At 36.2% G+C, this 21,311-nt stretch overlaps 1 protein-coding gene across 1 annotated transcript in view; it reads right to left on the reverse strand.

Annotated features, from left to right (window-relative positions):
- LOC126090234 (ATP-binding cassette sub-family C member Sur) overlaps positions 1 to 21,311 on the reverse strand; it is a gene marked incomplete at its 5' end in the record, with an annotated part of 407,614 nt that overhangs the window by 175,331 nt on the left and 210,972 nt on the right. Inside the window, one exon of the mRNA XM_049906975.1 lies at positions 7,111 to 7,248. Coding sequence (XP_049762932.1) covers positions 7,111 to 7,248 — 138 coding nt within the window. The remainder of the gene's footprint in view (positions 1 to 7,110; positions 7,249 to 21,311) is intronic.

Here is a 21,311-nt window from a genome sequence, read left to right on the forward strand (position 1 = left end):
CATAATACATCAGAAGCTCAATATCAAGGAAGACAGCTTATTCAACTAAGAAGGACAATGTGGAATGGATATCAGAGTATGGATTTAGGATCTTGAGGAAGCTGCGACTTATTATTACCATTTATTACCATAGCTAAATCTTTCACCAGTCAAGTCTGGACAGACATCATTAGTGTTACAAGGTTAGGAGTACACAAGAATTATAATACAAAAACAAATTTGCCTAGTTATAGCATAACACTTAATGACATATAGTGAAAACTTTTAAACAAGTACATTTATAATTCATTTCATATAGTAGTGCATTGTTTAGGGAGTCAAATCTTCTGTTTCACTGTAAACAAACTCATTTAAACTTTATAGTGGTTTTTGGCATAGATTTTTGTTACATCTTTCCTCAAAATTCCACTGATACCAAGGACTAAATATTGTAATAGCTATGGTAGGAAAACTGTCCCTTGTCGTGGAGAGTTGACAATTTGGGATATCTGTGTGTGTTTACCTTCTCACATGTGTTATAATTGTGAATGTCACTCTTGTTGGTAAATGTTTCATCATTTTCTTTCACATACATGAGACAGGTGAAGACACTGACTGAAAATTGTCATCTCTCTCAGACATATGAAGATGGGTTTGCAGTGGCCTAGTTTTCTGCCTGAAGCTATGATCCTTATTACTTTTTTTGTCATAGTAGAATTTTCTTGCAGTATGTAGAGTGACCCCACAGTAACAGGCCACAGTTAGTATGGCTGTGGAACAATGAGTAATGTATCATCAGCAGTAACTCAATTACAAATTGCTTCAATTCCCTCTGGAGGTATATGAGTCATGACAGTTTGTCACACACATGTGCAATGTGTTCTTGCCAGTGAGTTTACAAGCCACCAAGAACTCCAGAAGCTTCACAGTTCCTGTGCTGGTTATGTATCCTTTGTCACTGAGGATACACACCAGTTTTTCTGTTTTTTCTTAATTTAGCTTCTTTTTGTTTATAACAAACCATTCCTTTGTAGCAGTTAAAAATGCATCTACTTCTCCTTCAGCCTTGCTGCCATCAATGCCTTTTGAGTACAGAGTTATGTCATCTGCAAATTGCAAGCACAGTCCAGGAAAGCTTCAGTCATTTACAAATACTAGGAATATTCCAACTTCCAATCATACAATAGTGCACCTTGGACTGATACACCCTGCCTTCTGTTTTCCAAATATGATTTGAGGGTTGCTAGAACAGTGCCTCCAAATCTATATTTATTGAGCTTGTTTAGGAGTCCTTCATGAGTAATGCAGTCAAACACCTTACTAAGGTCACAAATTGTCAGTGCTACAGATTCTTTTTTCTCAAAACTCTGCTTTATCATGGTAACCTGATCTAGTGCTGCTGTTATTATAGATTTGCCTTTGTGGCAACTGTAGTGTGTATCTGTGGAAAGTTCATTAATTTCAAAGTAATTTGATATTTGGTCTTTCATTGCAATCTTAATGACACTTTAGCAAAGACTGTAATTATTGAGAGTGGTCTGAAGCTTGCTACCAAGGCTGGGTCACCCTTTTATACACTGGTGCTGTTCACACAATTTTGAAAGTCCAGAAATACACCAGCAGTGAAACATTTATTAATTACTGTAGTTAATGATTCAGCAATTTCATTGATAATTTTCTTGACTACATTAGTAGACATCTTGTACACATTCTGACTATCAGAGAGTCTATAAGATTTTACAGTCTTTATTAATTAATTTTTTGTAATTTGAAACATAACAGCTAGCAAACAGTTTCTCACCCACTTTAAATTAAAAGTATACGTTGAGACTAGTTATGATAATTCCAAACTGAGAAGTATGATCAACAGGTCATGTGAAACATTGTACCTACGAAATATTGTACATGTATATTTTGTGAATTTACTGTGAAGAAGGCTGTTTCAAGTTTAATCTGGCGGCATTATATTTTATGGTTGACACTGTCAAAATCAAATGTATTTTGTTAATTTGCTGTGTTAAAAAGAAAAATGAATGACATTATTGCAAAATATGTATATACAGGGTGCAGAAAAGTTGTGTCATGAAATTTTAGCCCTGGATAGCTGATACCAGTAGGAACCAAAATTACTAATGTTAGGAAATTTTTAAAATACGGAAACTTGGTTCCAGAGACTCTGATTTACTGCAAGATTGCCCTGTAGCTGGATGCTCTGAACAGAACATAACCACAAATGCTTTGCCTGCCAGAGATCGTGATGTATCCAAGGTGGCCCACATGCTTCATAGTAGCATGCCATCCTTCCACTCTGGGGGCCTGGGGGTGAATCTTGCCGAGGTAACACCCATTGTAGTTTCATTATAAGAAGCAACAGAAGCTTGGTAACATCAAATGGTGTTCTGCCAAACGCTTTCAAAGATTCCTGGCATTGCCCTGATGCGATTGGCGGCATGTTGAATGCGATCCATTAATTCCTCAGGGTAATCCCATGGCCAATCAGAGCACATGGCACCAAGTTTTGGTAGTTTAAAAATTGTGCATTGTCGACGTACAAAACATTTGTAATTTTGGTTCCTACTGGAATCAGCTATTCAGGGTTAAAATTTCATGAGACAATTTTTCTCCACCCTGTATATACCCTGAAAAGTTATTGACTTATGCCAGTTTTTTGGAAGATTTCAAAGTGGCCACCGTACCAATGACTTTAGTAAAAAATGAGAGGACATCCTTTTTTGGAGGAAGATCTTTGTAGGTGGCGGTGGAAGTTCTTGGGGCTTTGGTCTTTGGTGTGAGGTACAGTGGCAGCACAGTGGTACAAATGGCTTTTCTCTGTTCTGTTGTAACAACCTCAAGATGTGAATAAAACATTTTGGAAACTATGAAAACAATATACATAGCACAAGTTAATGGCACATAATTGACTGCCTGGCCAGTGGCCATATCACCAGGAAATCTCAATTATCTTTTATACAGCAGCAGAAGTGTATCAACTCTACAGCACTAATGATTCAGAAAGCAGTGAGGAACATTTTAAATTCACTCCAGTTCATCATGGTGAATCTTTCATCATTTATTACAGCAGCTGCAAGGTCTATATTGAGGTGTAGGATTGTATTCATAGGGTTTTCCACAATGTCAATAAAATAACTATTAATGTCAGCTGAACTACACAAGCTTTATGCAGAGGTGGTTTCCTTCCTGTGTTCATTGATCAGGTCCCAGGCTGCATTGCATGAGCCATGAGCTCCTTCAATGAATCTATCAATATTTTTCTTTTTGGCTCCTTCTATATCATTTCTATAATGACTTTTTGCTTGTAAACATCTGTTCTAGGACAATTCCTTTGCACTGGGATCTGTTGCTGTGTTGTTGGTGATCATGTAACAGCAGTATGTGCATTTTAGTTTTTTCAGTTTGTCAATATACCATGATTTTTCTTTGACACTGTGGCTGTGTCCTGACATGCTTGGAACACAATATTTTGGTCTTCTGTGGACAGATATAATCAAATTTGACTTTGATGGTCTGAAAAAAATCTTTAAATGCACCAGTTGCTGCCATTTTGTGCAATCAAGGCTGCTTCCTTACTGAAAATACTGCTGCCTGAAACGCATTTAATGTTTCCTCGTTTACAACCCTTTTTGTGAATACATATTTAGAAAGCCATGTAACAATTAGTTGGTTGATTGATTGCAGTTGTGACTTGTGAGTGTGTGTGTGTGTGTGTGTGTGTGTGTGTGTGTGTGTGAGAGAGAGAGAGAGAGAGAGAGGGAGGGAGAGAGAGAGAGAGAGAGAGATGACACACAGCAGCCTCAGTACAGCAAGACAATATCTCATAAAATTTCATGTTAGAATACATGTGTACAGTGAAAATAATGCTTTAAATAATGGTAAATTAATAATGTGGCAATTTTTAAGGTGTTAAGTAACAACACTGATGCCTGTGCAACCATGAATCACAATGACATTAAGTTCAAAAATAAAACATGAAAACTCTGTACATGGCTGCAAAAAATAAGTAAGCTGTTGACATAAGGACAAAATGGCCAATGTAGGTTGTATTTTGCAGTAACTACACAAATAAGAAGTATTATAGGTGGCTCTGTGAAGTAAGTTTATTGGCATTCTGCCCCCCCCCCCTCCACTTTCCTCTTGCTCTTCACCACTTCTACATATCTCTTCACTTCCCTCAATCATACTCTTCACCTTCCACAGCAATGAACAAAGCAGTCTGTATACTGTAGGCTGCTCCTCGTCATGATTGTCTGTTGACCACGATTAGTCAATTTGTATGCACAAAATACTTATGAACAGATCATGCTGGTCAACATTAGCCAGTTTGTGATTAGTAGTAGTACATTGCATGTTTCAACACAGTGATCTTATAAAATACAATAAAAAGCAAATTAACAGCAACAGTACAAACAACATTACATTATCTTGTCTCTTGTTACTTTTCTGACAATATGTTAAAACATATAATTTGTTCCTATGTAGTGCATTTCTGCTTGATCTACATGTGATTGATTAAAGTCTGATGTATTTATGTGTACTGGCTTATATTTATTTCCTGTGAAAGCAATGTATAAATCCATTTAAATTTGCATAACCTTTGTAATAATGATATTTTTAAGCAATTTAATATATATTAATGAAACAAACTATTAGTGTATCAGAGTTATAAAATATAACATAATTGGATAGATAAAAAATCTAAAAAGATTTTCCTTCTCATCCCATCCAGTAAATCTCCCCTGACCTGAGGTTTTGGGTGACTTTCCTGAGCTCTACCAATTTTCCTGAACCTCTCCTGTCCTTTTCCTTCACCCCTCTTCCTCCCCCTTTCAACCTTTCTCTTTTAAGAAGGAGCCACTGGCTTCGAAAGCTTGTGCACACAAAACATTCTTTTATAATTTCTATTTATTTATTCATCCAGTAAATCTCTACAGATTGCCAGATGTCATTTGCATGGGACACACACACACACACACACACACACACACACACACACACAGGTTACATATAATACAATAAATTACACTACTGGCCATTAAAATTGCTACACCAGGAAGATGACATGCTACAGATGCAAAATTTAACCGGCAGGAAGAAGATGCTGTGATATGAAACTGATTAGCTTTTCAGAGCATTCACACAAGATTGGCGCCAGTGGCGACACCTATAACATCCTGACATGAGGAAAGTTTCCAACCGATTTTTCATACACAAACAGCAGTTGACCGGCGTTGCCTGGTGAAACGTTGTTGTGATGCCTCGTGTAAGGAGGAGAAATGCGTACCATTGCGTTTCCGACTTTGATAAAGGTCGGATTGTAGCCTATCGCGATTGCAGTTTATGGTATCGCGACATTGCTGCTCGCGTTGGTCGACATCCAATGACTGATAGCAGAATATGGAATCGATGGGTTCAGGAGGGTAATACGGAACGCCGTGCTGGATCCCAACAGTCTCGTATCACTAGCAGTCGAGATGACAGGCATTTTATCCGTATGGCTGTAACGGACCGTGCAGCCACGTTTCGATCCCTGAGTCAACACATGGGGACATTTGCAAGACAACAACCATCTTCACCAACAGTTCCACAACATTTGCAGCATCATGGACTTTCAGCTCGGAGACCATGGCTGCAGTTATCCTTGATGCTGCACCACAGACAGGAGCGCCTGTGATGGTGTACTTAACGATGAACCTGGGTGCACGAATGGCAAAACGTCACTTTTTCGGATGAATCCAGGTTCTGTTTACAGTGTCATGGTGGTCGCATCCGTGTTTGGCGACATGGCGGTGAACGCACATTGGAAGCGTGTATTCCTCATCGCCATACTGGCGCATCACCTGGCGTGATGGTACGGGGTGCCATTGGTTACACGTCTCGGTCACCTCTTGTTCACATTGACGGCACTTTGAACAGTGGACATTACATTTCAGATGTGCTATGACCTGTGGCTCTACCCTTCATTCGATCCCTGCGAAACACTACATTTCAGCAGTATAATGCACGACCACATGTTGCAGGTCCTGTACGGGCTTTTCTGGATACAGAAAATGTTTGACTGCTGCCCTGGCCAGCACATTAACCCAGATCTCTCACTGATTCAAAACGTCTGGTCACTGCTGGCCGAGCAACTGGTTCGTCACAATACGCCAGTCACTACTCTCGATGAACTGTGGTATCATTTTGAAGCTGCATGGGCAGCTGTACCTGTACACTCCATCCAAGCTCTAATTGACTCAATGCCCAGGCGTATCAAGGCTGTTATTACAACCAGAGATGGTTGTTCTGGGTACTGATTTGTGAGGATCTATGCACCCAAATTGCATGAAAATGTAATCACATGTCAGTTCTAGTATAATGTATTTGTCCAATGAATACCCGTTTACTATCTGCATTTATTCTTGGTGTAGCAATTTTAATGGCCAACAGTGTAATTATATTTTATTCTTGCTTCAGCAGCAGCTGCAATTTTTGCATATTCTTGCTTCATGTCTGTTGTACTTCACACAGTTTAAGAATTCTACCACTGACTAGAAGGAGTGATCTAATAAGAATACCCTTAGGGATTTGTGAAACAGAGGAAATGAAGAAATAACTTTAATTTTATTGTCTGTACTGACTGAACATGGAGTTTGTCTTTTTGCATGGTATTATGTTCATGTACATTACAGATTTTATTTATCTCTTTGATGTTTTTCCTCCCATACTTACAATTTTCTAGAATAAAAAAACAGGGAAAATGGAGGATGAAAGACTTTCGAAAAAGGGGCCTACATGAGTCAGTCTGTTTTGCATGGTGGATTGCTCTTACAGCTCTTTTTTGGGTCTGCAAGATTACTGAGCTAGCAGCTGTGCTACCTCAGAACATAATTCCATACTGTAGAATACTGTGGAACTGGGCAACGTATGCAATTCTGACAGTGTCGAAGTTTGCTTTGCATGCAAATAAGCGTAGGCTGTAGCATACTTTTTTCAGTGTCATATTCGTTTTTGTTATTATATTTTCTTTATAAGTATGCTCTCCAGCTACCACTTGATGAATAGATTTTTTATCTATACAATCACATTACATTGTCAAAAATTGATTATTTCAGAATTATAAAATAGTTTTTTTACCTTATCTGCATAGGATAACAACTGTAAACGATGCGTAACAAGAATAACTGTCCTTTTTTGTCTTAGTAAAAGTTTTTTCACTCCTTCAGTAAAGACCTGCTTGCCAACTTGGTAATCCAAGGCTGATAGGGGATCATCCTTAAAATTAAATGAATTATTAAATTAACCTTTTATTAGTTACAATTAATCAAATAAAAATTAACAAAAATAAGTTTAATTCACGTTGACACAAGTAATGTGATAACATGGTCACACCGGAAAAGTCATTTCAAGATATGAAAATTTTTAGTAAGGGAAGGAAGTGTTGAGAGGTTGAATGGCAAGTAAATATAATTGACAATCTGAATTGAACTGGTCAGCATATGAAATGGAGGCAATAGTTGAGTAAGACAGGATTGTGACCTATCCCCCAAGTCTACCTACAGCGAACAGTAAATGAAATAAAAGAGACATCTGGAAAAGAAATAAAAAGTTAAGGGAGGTGCAAATAAACACCTCTGTGGTTAGATGATGACATTGTAGATGTGCCACACATTATGTTAGTTGCATTCCACTGACACTACAGAGGGGTGTCTGTGTGATATCAAAAGAAGTCAAAGATTTAAAATTTTGTTTTAATCCCATACAAGGAAATAACTAAACATTTTAAATATTATTGTATTATGGAACAACAATTAATTATAAAAAACTCAAAACACTAATTTTAAGAGATCCTGTGAAGATACTCTTCAATGAAGTAAAACTAGTTGCCTGACAAGAAGATCTTTAGTTCAGTCTTAAACCCCAACATATTGCCTGCAAGACATGTAATGAACTATGGCAGGTTGTTGAACATATATGTACCCATGTATCTATACTAATGTTAACCTCTCAAAGTTGTGCACTGGTCTTAGCATGGGATGACATATGTAACTTAAGTCCCTATGTACATTAACAAATAGCACGAAGTGTCAGATAATCCTCTCTGGTGGCATTTGTCTGGAGAATAGCCTTAGTTAAAGCAATGCATGGATGATAAACAGGACAGACAAGATGAGCATAAAATGTGGTGTAACAGCAGATGCCTAAGATTTCATAGAAAGATCTAAAAGTTAATGAAGAGGTACTGAGCGAAATTAGCAATGGGACATCTTGACCAAAAGAATATGGAAGGACATATCCTGAGGCACCAGATAACAGAGAATTCGTTAATAGGAGGAAACATGGGAAATAAAAATACCAAAGGCAGACTATAACTTGAATGCAATATGCAGGTTCAATCAATTATGCATATATTAAGAGTCTCTCACAGGTTAGCCTAGTGTAGAAAATGGTGTCAAACAATACAACAACAACACCTACTACTACTACTACTACTACTACTACGACTCCTCCTCCTCCTCCTCCTACTACTACTACTACTGCAGCAACACATGACTATATTTCATATGTATGTAATACTGAATTACATGGACTCATTCAATATACTTGTATCAACACAGGATGTAGGTTCAGTGAACCTAAGTTAAATATTGTGCCTGAAGAATGTAAATCAGTAACACAAGGCAGAATCTTTCCATGATATTTATAGGGTGTTTGTTTTAACTTGAGAAAATTAATGTCTTAAAAAATATACTTCATACATAAAAAAATATTCCAAATGAAAAGTTAATTTTCCAAAGAATACATCTGTCTATGCTAAAGCTGGCCACCACATAGTCCTCCATTGGGGTCAACTTTTTATTTTCAAATGAGAACCCACCAATTTTATTATAGATCCAGATTCATCATTAAAAAAAATTCTAAGGTTTACCTGAAACATTTTGTTTTTCCCATTCATGTCAGACAATACTCAATTTTTCCAATTGTGAACTGAGTGTTTCGATTCTACATTACATTTGTGATAAAAATGTAAACTTTTTTGTTCCATCCATTTGATGTTTTTGTTAAACACTTAATTTAGTCTTGCAAATTTGATTGTACAGTAAAAGTTTTACTGTTAGACATTTAAATGCCTGGTCAACACACTATTTTTAGCATGTTATAGGAACAATGATGTGTACATAACAGTTTTCTGTCCCCATTGAGGTGCTTGATTTTGGTGAGTCCCTTGCCTCTCACCATTGGGGTAACAGATTTCAGTGAATCCCCTTGCTACTCACATATCAGGTTGATTGATATCAATGAGTTCCCTTGCCCCTCAACATTATTGTAATTCACAACAAATGCTCAAAAGGTGACCTTACATTTTAATACAGTGTTAATTTGTGCTTGGGATTCATGCATACAACTTAAAAGCATGTCTGATTTAACTTTTATACAAACATTTCTAATAACTTCTATCATGTTCTGTCAAGAAGTTGGTACTTCTGCATACACTTTGCCTTTAAGATAACCCCACAAGAAAGATCTGGTGACATAAGGTCGAGTGATGTGGTGGATCACCACTAGTGATAAATTGGCCATTAAACTCACAATTTAATGGCTCTTGGGCTCTTGCAGAGTAATGTGCCAGACAACCATCATGTTGAAACTACATGTTCTGTCACACTTCGAGGGGCTCATCTTCCAATAGAATCAGTAACTTACTTTGCAACGAGCTAGCATTTATTTCTCCATTCAATGTGCCTTCCACGAAAGGGGTAACTAGTTTGACACCTATGATTCTGCACCAAACATTTAAGGGCCAAGGATACTGATGATCAACTTCACATATCGAGTGTGGGTTTCCCAAACTCCAATAATGCACATTATGCTGATAAACTTCACCATTGTTTGTAAAAGTTGACTCATTGTAACACTACCTGAGAAAAAAACTGAGAGTCTCTGTATTTGCATGAGTGCCCAAATACAAAACCTCTTTCAGTTCTAAAATTTATTCTGACGAAGTTCTTGATGCATGGAGATATGGCAGGGATGCTATTTGTGATGTTTTGGATCACCTAGAACTTGAGTGTGCACTTCCTGATATATTTCTGAGGTACTCACATGTGGATTATGAGTCAGATATTACTGCAATTTCATTATTGTGGTTCTCCATAACAGTTGTTCTACAAGTTCTTTTTTTAGGTGTAACACTTCCTTTGGTAGTAAATTGTTTTACAACACAACAAATAGCCATGTGAGATCATGGTCTACCAGCAAAATGCTTGGCATAAAGGGAAAAATTTCTTTCAGCCTCACAATAAATTAAAAGTAGTTGGATTTTCTTTTCTACTGATGAAACATCAATAACTTCAAATGTGCCAGAGAAAGGCTCTGGAGAGGAGTGGTGCTGAGTCATTTGGTATTAATGCCTATCAGGGTCTGGTGTTGCAGTGGGCACTGAGGGATGGGGCTTGTGTGTGAGGGCGCAGTCGGCATTTGTGTATCCATGACAGGTGCCCCCATCACGATTATTATGAACATTTCTCCTTATAATGGTTGTGTTTTGTATTCCATCAGCAGCAATATTCTATCCAGCGTGAGAGTTACGGCAGAGGAACACAGAAGACAGAAGAACACAGAAGACAGAAGAACACACTGAAATCAGTCACCCTGATGATGAGATTTGAGGGGACTCACCAAAATCGAGCATATCATTGGTGTGGAGACTCACTGAAATCAACCCCAAAGGGAACAGCTATACAATTTTAAAAGCAACTTTTTTCTAGGCTTTTAAATGTATAAATGTAAAAGTTTTCCTACAACCAAATTTGCAAAACTAAATTAAATTTTGAACAAAAATATCAACGATTAGACCAAAAAAGTTTACATGTTCATTGTAAATGTAATGTAGAATGAAATGAGTTGGTCCCTACTAGCAAAAACAAAAAGGAATGAATTTTGTTTATTACATCACCATCTATCATGAATGGAAAAAATATGCTTTCAGTGAACCCTAGGTAATTTTTGGCATAGAATCTAAATATTCAGTAAAAATGGGAGGGTGGGCAGAGGGGGGGGGGGGTTCCTATTTTAAAATGAAATGGTGAACTCTCCCCTTCTTATGGGAGTGGGGTATGGAGGTGGTGTGAGCTGGGAAGTTATCAGCACACACAGATGTCCCCTCTGAAAATATTAACTTTTCATCTGGGACGTTTTTTTTTTTTTTATTACAGATATTTTTTAGAGATCTTTAGTTGTTCCAAGATAACACAAACACATTACAACACAATTTGGAAAGCTTTTCCATTAAAATGGCTTTCCAATAAACACCAGACTTTTACTGTATAACTGAAAGGAAGAATTTTTTAAGCTTTGAAGGTAAGATAACTCATATAGTATGCATATTTTATACAACCAAAGAATAAAAATTAATCAGGTGCCTGATTTACATACCTTCTTATTCTGAAAACTTCCTCACCAAGAATGAATTTGTCAAATGGTGCCTAAATTACATCTACTGAGTGCTGGTCTGAGACACTCACCTAATTACTTAACTGGATAACATTAGATGACAGTAATGTCATTTTTTGTTGAAAATATAACCATTTTGGATTAGAAATGTGGTTTCACAATCAGGCAAAAATGAACAGAGTTTGTAGAATGTATAGTCAGAGAAATACACCATATATGCTCCAATTCTGATAGTTTCAGTCTACATAATTCTAATACCTTCAGTCCTTTGAAGACTGCAGACAGAAACATGCAAACCTCCCAAGTTCAGAAGCAATCTGATGGTACAATACAAAAGGTTCAAACTATGGCTAGTAGGGTAAGTGTTTAACGAACTAAGAATTTCTTGAGAGGCAGTGTCAGGTCTGGAACAAAAACCAGATAACCAGTATTTTATGCCAAGTGCAGGGCTCAGGAATGTCACCTGTGATTTTGGCTCCTGTGGGAAGGAGCTATTTAAAAAACTCATTTAAGTACATGATGCAAATAACAGTTTGGACCGCAACCTCTGTTATACAGTTGAGGATAACATCAGCACATTGTTGAAAATGCTCCTTGTGGGACTCTTTGAGCAATATAATATGTATTAAATGAAGTAGTCTGCATAGAGCTTGGAGAATTCCTCAGGAGAGAGGGGCATTCACACACAGGAATTTCCTGGCAGATTAAAACTATGTGCTGGATTGAGACTCGAACTCGGGACCTTTGCCTTTCATGGGCAAGTGCTCTACCATCTGAGCTACCCAAGCACGACTCACGCCCCGTCCCCACAGCTTTACTTCTGCCAGTACCTCGTCTCCTACCTTCCAAACTTAACAGAAGATCTCCTGCAAAGGTCTCGAGTTTGAGTCTCGGTCCGGGACACAGTTTTAATCTGCCAGGAAGTTTCATATCAGTGCACACTTCGCTGAAGAGTGAAAATCTCATTCTGATTCACACACAGGTTTGACTGGTTCATCATCCCTCATTCAGCCACATCATATGCAGCAAGGCTGTATCTGACTGCTTCTGCTAAGAGGCTACTTGCAGAGCTAATTACCAAACTATCTGAAACCTCATAAATAATGATCCCAAACTTCTAATACACACATATGAAAATAAACTGGCAGGCAAAACATTGGCAGATGAGGTGTGCTTATTGGGACATCACATGGAAATCATGGACAAGTGTAGAGCACTTACCCACAAAAGGCAAAGGCCCCAAGTTCGAGCCTCGGTTCGGCATACAGTTTTAATCTGCTAGAAAATTTCATATCAGTGCACACACCACTGCAGATTGAAAATTTCACTCTGGAGATGCATCTTGATGGATACAAGGTTTTGTCATACTACTTTTGATCTAATATGAACAAATTAGGGATGTCTGTATTCATAAAAACATAATAATAAAGTCATACCCCTCTAGGATAATACAGTGCTTGGCCTCTTACTATTCGAGTATCATGCCACATGGACGTTTGTTTGTCATTGGTGTTTGTATGCTCAGGAATCTGCTTCCGAATGGTGAGGTCACAATTACACTTCACATGACCTATAAAATTTAATCATAGCTCAGCTTTTATATATCAGTGCCGATCTGGTTTCAGATTGAAATCTGTATTTGAGAGACCATGTGACACTGAAGAACTTAGGCCACATCATCAGTGAAAGATTGTAATTTATTTTTTAAGCTGTTTTAACTAGTATTGTTGTACATTTACATGAAATGTTGTTGTTGTTGTTGTTGTTACTGTTCTTGTTGATATCTTCATCTGAAGATGGTTTGATCCAGCTCTCCATGCTACTCTGCACTGAACAAGAATCTCCATCTCTGAATAACTACTGCAACCTATGTCCATTCAATCTGCTTCCTGTATTCATCTCTTGGTGTCCTACTAAAGTTTTTATCCCCTACACTTTCCTCCAATTCTAAACTGATGATTTCTTGTGCCCAGTCAACTGATCCTTTATTTTAGTCAAGTTGTGCCACAAATTTCTTTTCTCCCCAATTCTATTCATTAACTCCTGATAAGTTACGTGATCTACCCATCTAATCTTCAGTATTCTTCTGTAGCATCCACTTCAAAAATTTGTAAGCTCTTCTCACTGTAACTATTAACTGTCCACATTTGACTTCCATACATGGCACAATGTAAGGAAAAAAAAGTACCTTCAAAGAAGACTTTCTAACACTTTAATTCATATTAGATGTTAACAAATTTCTCTTCTTCAGAAATGCTTTTCTTGACATTACCAGTCTACACTTTATATTCTCTCTGCTTTGGCCATCATCAGTTATTTTACTCCGAAAACAGCAAAATTCATCTACTACTTTTAGGGTCTCATTTCCTAATCCAATTGCATTAGTGTTGCTTGATTCAACTTGATCACACTCCATTACCTTCATTTTGCTTTTATGGATGTTCATCTAACATCCTCTTCTGAAGACCTTGTCTATTACATTCAACTGCTCTTTGAAGTCTCTGTAGTCTCTGACAGAATTGCAATGTCATCAGGAAACTTCAAAGTTTTTATTTCTTCTTCCTAATTTTTCTTTGGTTTCTTTGACTGCTTGATCAACTTATAGACTGAATAAAATCAGGGATGGGCTACAACCCTGTCTCACTTCATCCTCAAGCAAAATTAATGGTGAAAACTTACAAAGTGATGATATCCAGTATACTGAATCATTAAGTGCCACAGTTTGTGATGGTCTTACTGAAACTGTAAAATCTTCTATCAAAAGCAGGAAAGGTGTTGTAAGCAATCTTAACAGTGAAAACTCGCGAAGTGACAATACTCATTTTTCTGAACCTTTAATATCCACTGTTCATGAAGAAGTGCAAAGTGAAAACACATATTCAAGAAACAAATATCACTGGAACAACAACACATACAGAAAAAAACCAATTAGTCATCACAGTACTGAAAAGGAAAATCAAGAAGACTTTCTCATTATAGGTGACTCACTACTAAAAAATGTTGATGTGCCAAAATCGAGACTCAATGTTCGCCCCGGTATCAGGATCCATCAATTAAATAATCACTTAATCAATATTCGAAATTCAAATCCAAGATCTTCAGGTGAAGCCTCAAGAATCCACAAAGTTATTTACATTCATGTAGGAACAAATTCACTACGCAGCACCACCGAGGAAGAAATTGTCAGTGAAACTAGAAACTTAATCCGATCAGCTAGAAACTTATACAGGCCTTCAAGAATTGTAGTCAGCGGAATAATCTACAGAAGGTCTGTGAGTGATACTTATATAGAGAGGATAAATTGTAATATTCGTGAGATCTGTAATAATCTAGGAGTAATATTTATCGATCCAAATAAGTTTTTAAGCAACAAATGTCTGGGGAAAGATGTTACTCACTTAAACAGGTTAGGCTCCAAGATCTTCACTAAGATAATTACTGATATTTGCAACATTATAAGTAATAAGGGAAACTAAAAAGCAGAAGAGGGGATGATCATGCACAAAATGTGCCTGAAGAAAGCAATATTTCTTTCCTTCATTGTAATATAGAGGGATTAGGCAGTAAGATTGATGTTTTCAACCACTGTCTTTCAGATATTACACCCCACATACTACTTGTCAGTGAACACCAAAAATCTGCAGATAACATACACCTGTTTAAAACCCAAAATTATTCATTAACTGATTTTTTCTGTCATTCTAACCATAAAGGTGGAGGAGTGACTATCTACCTGAGAACAAATAACCCAGTAGAATCTTATTAAAATATCGCTTGGGTAAAAGAGTATTCCACTGATTTGCACTGTGAAATTGTAGCAATTAAGTTAAAATTCTTGTCTGTTGTATACTTTATCTTAGCACTGTACAGATCACCAAATGGAAATTTTGAATTATTTCTTAATTCCCTTGATACAGTATTATGTGAATTAATGTCCAAACAAGAGCATATAAATGTTATATTATTAGGGGATATTAATGTCAACATGTTACAAGATTCCCAAGAAAGCAAACGCTTCAAAGACTGTATTTATTCTTATGGCGCAAAAGATCTGTTGGGAGACAAACCCACTAGAATCACTCCAACTAGTATAAGCTCTATACACCATGTTATTACTAATTGTGAAAATATTGCCACAGCTGCTGTTGTAAATGGTCACATCTCTGACCATCTAGGCCAGCTATTAGTGCTAAAGGGAGATCCTTGTATAAAACCAAAGAAAATTTATGAATACAAAAGGAATCTCTCTGTTATCAACATTGTCAAACTGAGAGAGAGCCTTGGTCATGAATCTTGGCATCTAGTATTTCAAGCTGAAGGAGTGAATAATAAATGGGATGCCTTTCTATATACATTATCTTATCATCTAAATAATACTATTCCCATCAGAAAGATAAATATTAATAAGAATAAGGCAAGACAGCCAAGGCCCGTGGAATTTGATAATACTACCAAAGAACTGAAAGAAAAAATGGAAGAAATGTATATGATACAAAGAGAGACCAAAAACAATGAGCACAGGGATAAATACAAACAATACAAGTACCAGTTTTGCAAGCAAGTCAAAAGATTGAAGGCTGAAAAGATTAACTCGAAAATACAAAATTCGGACTGTATCTCCAAGACCTGCTGGTCGATAGTAAATGAAATAAAAGACAATAAAACAAAACTAAAAGGTAATATCAACATACAGATATCTAATAACAATATTGATGTCACCAATCCCCAAGAGGTCAGTAACATTTTTAATGACTATTTCATAGATATCGTAGAATCTGACTTTTGTACCACAGATAAAGTGCCTGTTGGAAGTCTTGCTGAGGACAATTCTGACGCTAATCAACTCCATGAACTTGAAATCAAGGATATTTTCCAGCTCATCAGAGAATGTAAAAACAAAAAGTCCACTGGATGGGATGAAATTTCTCTATTTTTACTTAAACAGTGCGAAAACAATCTAGCGTATCCCTTGGTGCAGCTAATAAATAGTGTCTTAAAAGAACGAGTGTTCCCTGACATACTAAAATTAGCCATTGTTAAACCTCTCTACAAAAAAAGGTGATAAACAACTAGTAGAAAATTACAGACCACTCGCCTTAACTTCCGTTTTTAGCAAGTTAATTGAAAAAATAATTCTGAAATATATGTTAGAGCATTATAATAAGCACAACATCCTGGGAGATTTTCAGCACAGTTTCAGAAGTGGTCATAGCACCATGAAGGCCACACTTCAATTTATGCTGAAAGCTCTTGACAAAATTGATGAAGGGATGCAAGTAGCTGGAGTTTTCCTAGACCTATCAAAGGCTTTTGATAGGGTTGATCATAAGGTACTTCTATCAAAACTGGCCAGAGATGGCATAAGTGGAAAATTATTGCACCTCATCACATTATATTTAAAAAACAGAAGACAGTGTACCTCAATCTCACACAATAGTGGAGAAACATTAAAAAGTTATACATCAAGGGTCAGGAGTATTAAATTTGGTGTGCCTCAGGGATTGATAATTGGTCCCTTCCTCTTTATATGTTACGTTAATGACTTCCCAAAGATAGTAAGAAATGATACCTTCATTACAATGTATGCAGATGACAGTTCAGGCTCTTGTTGGGGAAATGATATTCTTAATCTCGGCATAGAGGTAAAAAAATTTATAGATATTGCAAAGGAAAAGTTTGCAAATGACAATCTAAAAGTCAACATACAAAAAACAAATATAATCCCCTTCAAAAAATGATTCAAATGGCTCTGAGCACTATGGTACTTAACATCTATGGTGGTTATCAGTCCCCTAGAACTTAGAATTACTTAAGCCAAAATAACCTAAGGACACCACACAACACCCAGTCATCACGAGGCAGAGAAAATCCGTGACCCCACCAGGAATCAAACCCGTGAATCCAGGTGCGGGAAGCGAGAACGCTACCGCATGACCACAAGCTGCGGACTATAATCCCCTTCAATGTTGGTGATTTACAAACTTGTATTGATTCTCAAGATAGCGATATCATACGGAAAATCTGCAGTGAGTGTAAATTCTTAGGTATATGAATAGATAGCAAACTACTATGGACACAACAAATTGACAATGTATGTGCAAGGCTATCATCTAGTCTGTATGTTTTAAGAAGAATAGCTCCATATGACAATACCCAAACAATGAGGATGATGTATTTTGGTTTAATACATCCATTTCTAGCATATGGTCTTGCACAGTGGGCTGGGGCTTCCAAAACTCATGTAGACCAAGTATTTAAACTCTAGAAAAGAGCTTTGAGAATATTAGGCAAAAAAGATGCTCGAACATCATGTAAGGAATTGTTTATAGAATTTAAAATTCTGACTATCTATTCAATGTATATGTTTGAAACAATAGTATTAACTGTAGAAGATAAGAAATATATCTCTCGTAATGCAGAAATTCATGATCACAATACTAGACAAGCGCAAAATTACCATACGATACACAGAAGACTGAAAAAAACTGCAAACAGTCCATATATTAAAGGAGTAAAATACTTCAATGCACTGCCAAATGAACTGAAGGTAATAACTGGAGAGACATTAAAAAAACATCTAAAATTGTGGCTCTGTAGAAACTAAAATCTAAAGTATTATTATGTAAAATAATTTGGACTACATTCTTAAGTTCCTATTATAAAGTAAAATTAGATTGTATACTGTTGTATTGTACTACCAATTGCTATGCATGTAATTACATGTTTCACGCAAATAAATTACAAATTACAAAATTACAAATTACTGTTCCCCTTCAAGATCTCCATACAAGCTGTAATTAACCTTTCACTCCCTAGTTATGGAGGTTACAATTCTCCCCTAGTTACATATGTTTCATGTTAACTGAATCTTCTGTCGGTTCTTGGTAGAACAACATTATAATAAATGAAAATCACTAGTTTGCTTTTGTTCTACAGTATTACTTTTATTGTATTAATCGGCTTTTGGCTTACAAGGCCATCTTCAGAAATTTACTGAGTATTGTCACCAAAGAAGTTACAATGTTTGTAAACAACATTGGAAGAGAAATTACACATCTATATTGAAGCAGAAACATGTAGTAAATGACACCTTTGACAAAGTGGTGGTAATGTAATGAAAAAGTAAAAAATTGAACAGTAAATAACAAAAGATGGAGTAGGCAGGAAAAAACTTTAACACAAAATAGGAACAGCATGCCTACCTAACAGTTTCTATTAATAAACAAAACTAATAAAATAAAATAAAATTAGTACCTGACAAGGTTACTTCAGGAGGTATAAAACATGGAGAGTGATGTACAAGACAACTAAAAGAAGAAACAATTATCAATGTATCTACAGAATATATAAGGAACTTAAGCAATATCAATAAGATAAACAGAAATGAATAAATGCAGGAATATGCAACCTTTGAGAGTGTGGTGGTAATGCATTTTTAAAAGGTAAAAAGGCTGAACAATACATAAATATAAAAGGAACAAACAGGAAAAACATTAACATTATACTCAAAACTATGACTATGTAACAGTTTGCAAGAAATATACGAACCATGTAAAAGATAAACAATATTTGTTGAGACAAGAGGTATTAAATATGGAAAGTAATACAAGAACCAATTAAAAGAAAGCCTTAACAATTGAAACTACAGTCTATATGGAATACATAGTCAACTTCAATAAAATAAAAGAACTTAATGAATAGAGGAAAATGGGAATATGTAGGAACAGACATGGTGGAAAATAATGGAAAACTGTTATTGCTAAAGTTCCTTATATATTCTGTAGATACATTGATAATTGTTTCTTCTTTTAATTGGCTTGTACATCACTCTCCATGTTTTATACCCCCTGCAGTAGCCTTGTCAAGTACTAATTTTATTTTATTTTATTAGTTTCGTTTATTAATAGAAACTGTTATGTAGACATGCTGTTCCTATTTTATGTTAAAGTTTTTTTTCTGTATTTAATAAATACTTACTGAGGAATACATAAATGTGCAAAATTTGAAAAGTTTCATTTAAGCAGCTTTAGGCAGAACTTTATTATCCAGTGCTTAATTGACACTTTGCTGATTGTAAGTACATAATTAATTTAACTAAAAATGTATTATTCAAAGACATATGATTAAAAACTGTATTTTAATCAAGATATTGCATGACAGTTCCTAGCAGATTAAACCTGTGTGCTGGATCAAGACTCAAATGCGAGCCCTTTGCCTTGCATGAGCAAGTGCTCTACCAAGTGAACTTCCCAAGCATCACTCATGACCTGTCATCAGAGCTTTACTTCTGCCAGTAACTCATTTCCTACATTCCAAACTTCACAAAAGCTCTCCTGCAAAACATATAAGACTAGTATTCCTGGAAGAAAGGATATTGCAGAGATGCGGCTTAACTCAGCCTCGAGGATGTTTCAGAATGAAATTTTCACTCTGAAATGGAGTTTGAATTGATATGAAACTTCCTTTCAGATAAAAATTGCATGCTGGAGTGATACTCAAACTTGGGATCCTTGCCTTTCCTGAGCAAGTACTCTACTGACTGAGATATCCAAGCATGATTCATGACCAGTCCTCACAGCTTTACTGCTGCCAGTAACTCATTTCCTACCTTCTAAACTTCACAGAGGCTCTCCTGCAAAACATGCAAGACTAGCACTCCTGGAAGAATGGATACTGTAGACACATGGTCTAGCCACGGTATGCAGAATGTTTCCAAAATTAAATTTTCACTTTGCAGCAGAATGTGCACTGATATGAAACTTCCTGGAAGATTTAAACTGTGTGCCGGACTGAGACTCAAACTCAACACCTTTGCGTTTCACAGGCAAATGGTCTACTGGCTGAGCTACCTTAGTATGACTTACAACTCAGCCTCACAGATTTACTTTTGGCAGTAACTCATCTCCTACTTTCCAAACTTCACAGAAGCTTTCCTGTGAAATATGAATGACTGTCACTCCTGGAATAAAGGATATTGCAGAGACATTTAGCCATGGTTTGGGGTATGTTTCCAGACTGATATTTCACTGTCAGAAGTAAAGCTGTGAGGATGGGCCTTGAGATGTGCTTGGATAGCTGTCAGTAGAGCACTTGCCCATAAAAGGCAAAAGTCCTGAGCTTGAGTATCAGTCCAGCACACAGTTTTAACCTGCCAAGAATTTTCATATCAGCGCACACTCCACTGCAGAATGAAAATTTCATTCAAGATGTTGCACAACATTTCTGGATGATTAAAGTCTGCAGCTGACCACTTGTCCTATTGTTATTAAACTAGAGTTATATACTCTGCATGTATGTATACTTTGGGCTATTTATTTTAGTTGTATTATGATGTACAAATCCTACATCATTGTGAGATGAGTAAGCCACAAATTGTGAGAGGATCCTTGGATAAAAAAATTTAACCAAAGTTTATTAGAATGTAGTTGAACAGACCCTGTGTGAAAGTTCTCATTATCTTATTTTAAGAAAATACATTAGTTTGCCACAAAACTTATTACTTCAAAAGTTACTGATATTCAAAATTTTCATGTTCTACAAATTTTTAATCAGAAAGTGTAATTATTTCAGAAATTAGCTATTGTTGTCTGAAAACTATGGTTTTTCTATTTATGAAAATTTACACTTTAATTATAGTTAATTACAAAATTATTGTAATTATTTAAGAAGTATTTATTCTAAAATATTCTGGTGCTGAACACAAATCTATGTTGTAAGTAAGTTTGTAAGTTTTCTTCTCTTCTTCTTCCTCAAACATTTCTGATTATTCAGGTCATTCAAAGTTTGTAAGTATTGCTTCCTACTGATAACTCCATGGTGCAATGTTGGTTATCTAGCAAACCAGAAGTGCACTAATAGTGAGTGATACTGCAGATTTTATTTGC

This window comes from Schistocerca cancellata, chromosome 1 (genome assembly GCF_023864275.1).
Source record: "Schistocerca cancellata isolate TAMUIC-IGC-003103 chromosome 1, iqSchCanc2.1, whole genome shotgun sequence".
NCBI classification, from domain to species: domain Eukaryota; kingdom Metazoa; phylum Arthropoda; class Insecta; order Orthoptera; family Acrididae; genus Schistocerca; species Schistocerca cancellata.